The sequence below is a fragment of the Artemia sp. Qi Xiang Cuo genome, chromosome 6 (genome assembly GCF_049724085.1).
Source record: "Artemia sp. Qi Xiang Cuo chromosome 6, ASM4972408v1, whole genome shotgun sequence".
In the NCBI taxonomy this organism is placed as follows: domain Eukaryota; kingdom Metazoa; phylum Arthropoda; class Branchiopoda; order Anostraca; family Artemiidae; genus Artemia; species Artemia sp. Qi Xiang Cuo.
In genome coordinates this window covers 32,829,242-32,831,976 of record NC_142799.1, presented here as the reverse complement: position 1 = coordinate 32,831,976, position 2,735 = coordinate 32,829,242, and the positions used below count along the sequence as shown (strand labels likewise).

The 2,735-nt window shown below is 35.8% G+C and overlaps 1 protein-coding gene across 1 annotated transcript; it reads left to right on the top strand.

The window, feature by feature from the left end:
• Positions 1-636: 636 nt before the first annotated feature.
• Positions 637-2,445, top strand: LOC148951138 (uncharacterized). Its single transcript, XM_089091007.1, has one exon. It carries the CDS (start codon positions 637-639, stop codon positions 2,443-2,445), a length of 1,809 nt encoding a protein of 602 aa, XP_088947133.1.
• The last annotated feature ends 290 nt before the right edge of the window (positions 2,446-2,735 follow it).

The window sequence follows — 2,735 nt, the reverse complement described above, 5'->3', positions numbered from 1 at the left end:
TATGCTTACTTCCAAAGCTATAAACTCCCAAAATAGTTTAAGTTCATGAATATTGACATTATATTCCAATGCTGCTGAGAAATTCTAATTGAATTAGTAATTTAATATGTACATAGCTCCAATGATCGTGGTTGCAGTGGCAGCAGCAACCTAATAAAGGAAGGACCTTGGCGAATAAAAACCCAAAAGTGTTGATTTTGAAACTAAATCGAAGCAAAAATTAAAAGTACACCATTGGAATTCTCATGGCTGAATGCCCTATGCATAAGACTTACAGTCCTCTGGCTTGAATAACAAGAAAATCCCTTTTTCTTGCATGGGAACCTTTGATGTGTCTTCTTTTTTCTGTATTTTTTTTTCTCCGCCGCTCGCATAACACTGAAAAATCATAGAGAGTTATTTGAGGGCTCGTTTTCAAGAAAACTATATACCTGCGTACATATGTAAATAAAAAAAACACAATATTTAAAATAAAATAAATTTTATGACAAAAAAACTGCATCTTCCTTTACGAGAAAAAGAATGACGTCATCGTCGTAGGTTACAACCAAATAGAAAAAAAGAACTATAATTTGAATTTAGTCGTAATGACGTCAGCAAGATCAGTTAAAATGACGTCATAGTGTCAGAATATAAATGAGTGTTAGGCTACGTACTTTAAACAGTCTAAAATCTAAAGCTTGTGGACAAGTATATAGTAAGAAAGACGATATGTATAGAAAAGTAGATAGGTGTCCGTTACTGATTCCAAAGGGAAGCGGAATACCCCTTATTAAGTCTTATGATGTTGGAGAAGTTTTAAGTGATGCATCTGCTAAATCCTCAAGAAATAGGCTTATAGAGCATCTGAAAAGCTCCAAATATGGGAAACTTAGATATGGTCAGCAGGCTAAATTCTATTTTGAGAATCAACCAAGCCAAAGCCAAACCATGTTTACTTTCAAAAATGAAGAATTTGAAGAAAGAAATGAAAAAAGAGAAGTTAAATTATTAAGTTGGACAGATCCAGTAGAAGTTCGAGGAATTAATGATGAATCTTTGATAGTAAAAAAGCCGACATTAGGAAATAAAAAAAACGAAGAAATAGAAGAGACATATCGTCATTTAGTGGTTGACTCGTCTGTTTGGGAAAGTTTTTATGCTCAGAAGGCTCTTGAAATTAGAGACGAACAGTCAAGAATATTAGCTGAGGCCAAGATTGACGATAAGATCTTTGCATTTAAAACGAAAATAGAAGAAGATAAAAAGCGATTTACAGTTAAGTGCAAGTCTAGAGAAGATGACGCAAAGCTTAGACGAGAAGATCTAGACAGACAAATGCAATCAGCTCATTTTGAGGCAGAAAGAAGAGCTTTCGAATTTAAAGAGAGCTGTGATAAAAAATGGGAGACACTGATGGTCAATGTTAAGACTGAATTGATGGCTAGAGAAGCAGAAATATTGAGAAAAAACGACCAGCGGAAGAAAGAAGAGGAGAACATGAAAAGAAAGGATTTACAAAAAGCTATTGAGAAGGCAGGGATTAAGGTGAAAAGACGTGCCGAAGAAGAAATAGCGGCAAGGGTGCAACTGATGACAGTTCAAGAATCAAAACATAGAGACTTACAAGAATTCCTAAGAGGGTACGAAGACAAAGTCTCAAAATTATGTGAAGATGGTAAAACCAAAGATATTCGAGACAATACCAAGATGTTTATACAAACAATATTGAACAGAATCACACCATCTGATTTACGGGGATTTGCTGAGAAGCTTGAAAAGCTTACACGACTCCTGTCAGGAAAGTCTGTGGTAGATCAAACAAACAAAATATTCTCCATTCCTGATTTTCTTGCACCCTATGCTATTCTGACATTAGGAGAGAAGCTTTTGAAGCAAGGTGATTTGATGAACGAGCATGAATCTGTCTTAATGTATGCCAAGCTGATTACGACCCTGATGTCAGACTACCCAGAATTCAAGAATGTCATGCTTGCCAGCTTTTACCGTTCTTGTCCATTTCTAGTACCATTTTGTCCATCTAAATTTGAAGGCCAATCAGAAGAGGATTACTATTTGTGTCGGGGTTATCGCTGTAAAGATGGGAAAATTGAGGAGCAAAATAAATTTTTGAAGCGGATAGAAGGAGTGTCTCGTTTATATTTTTCCCTTTTCATCCACCCCAATCAGAATGTGATGCCCTTAGTTACGGCCCAAGAATGGATTTCCTTGATTATCGAAAGAGAACCAGAATTGGATATTACTGCAACACTACTGAGCGTTAATCTTGAAGTATGCTGTCCGAAACTTTTACAAGTGGAGTCTGAATCGACAATTAATTTGCTAACTTGCCTGGCTGAAACACACTTACCACAAATTAAAGCAGTCACGTCTGAAAGTCATGGTGGCCCGATCCAGAGGCTGGAATTGCTTCTAGAGAAGTATTTGAAAGGACAAAGAAGGTGAACTATAAAATTATTTTCAGTGGCAAAATTTCAGCATAATTTGGCTAATTTTTGTAAATTTGCTTATGTATAAAGTATTTTCTAACTTGTTACCTGAATACTTTTGGACTTTTATAGGAAAAGGGAACATGGTCATAAAACTAGAAATTTTGATTGGTGGGAACACCTCTTTTTATTAATACCAGATCTAAGTTCTCCATTAGGTACACAGGTCCTGAAGCCTGAAACAGACTTTCAGCGAAAGTAAGAGGAAAGAAGGTCCTTGTAGTAATAGCATTTTCATACTTGGTA

Coding starts and splice junctions, on each gene's coding strand:
- LOC148951138 (XM_089091007.1), top strand. CDS start 637: ATGAGTGTTAGGCTACGTACTTTAAACAGTCTAAAATCTAAAGCTTGT.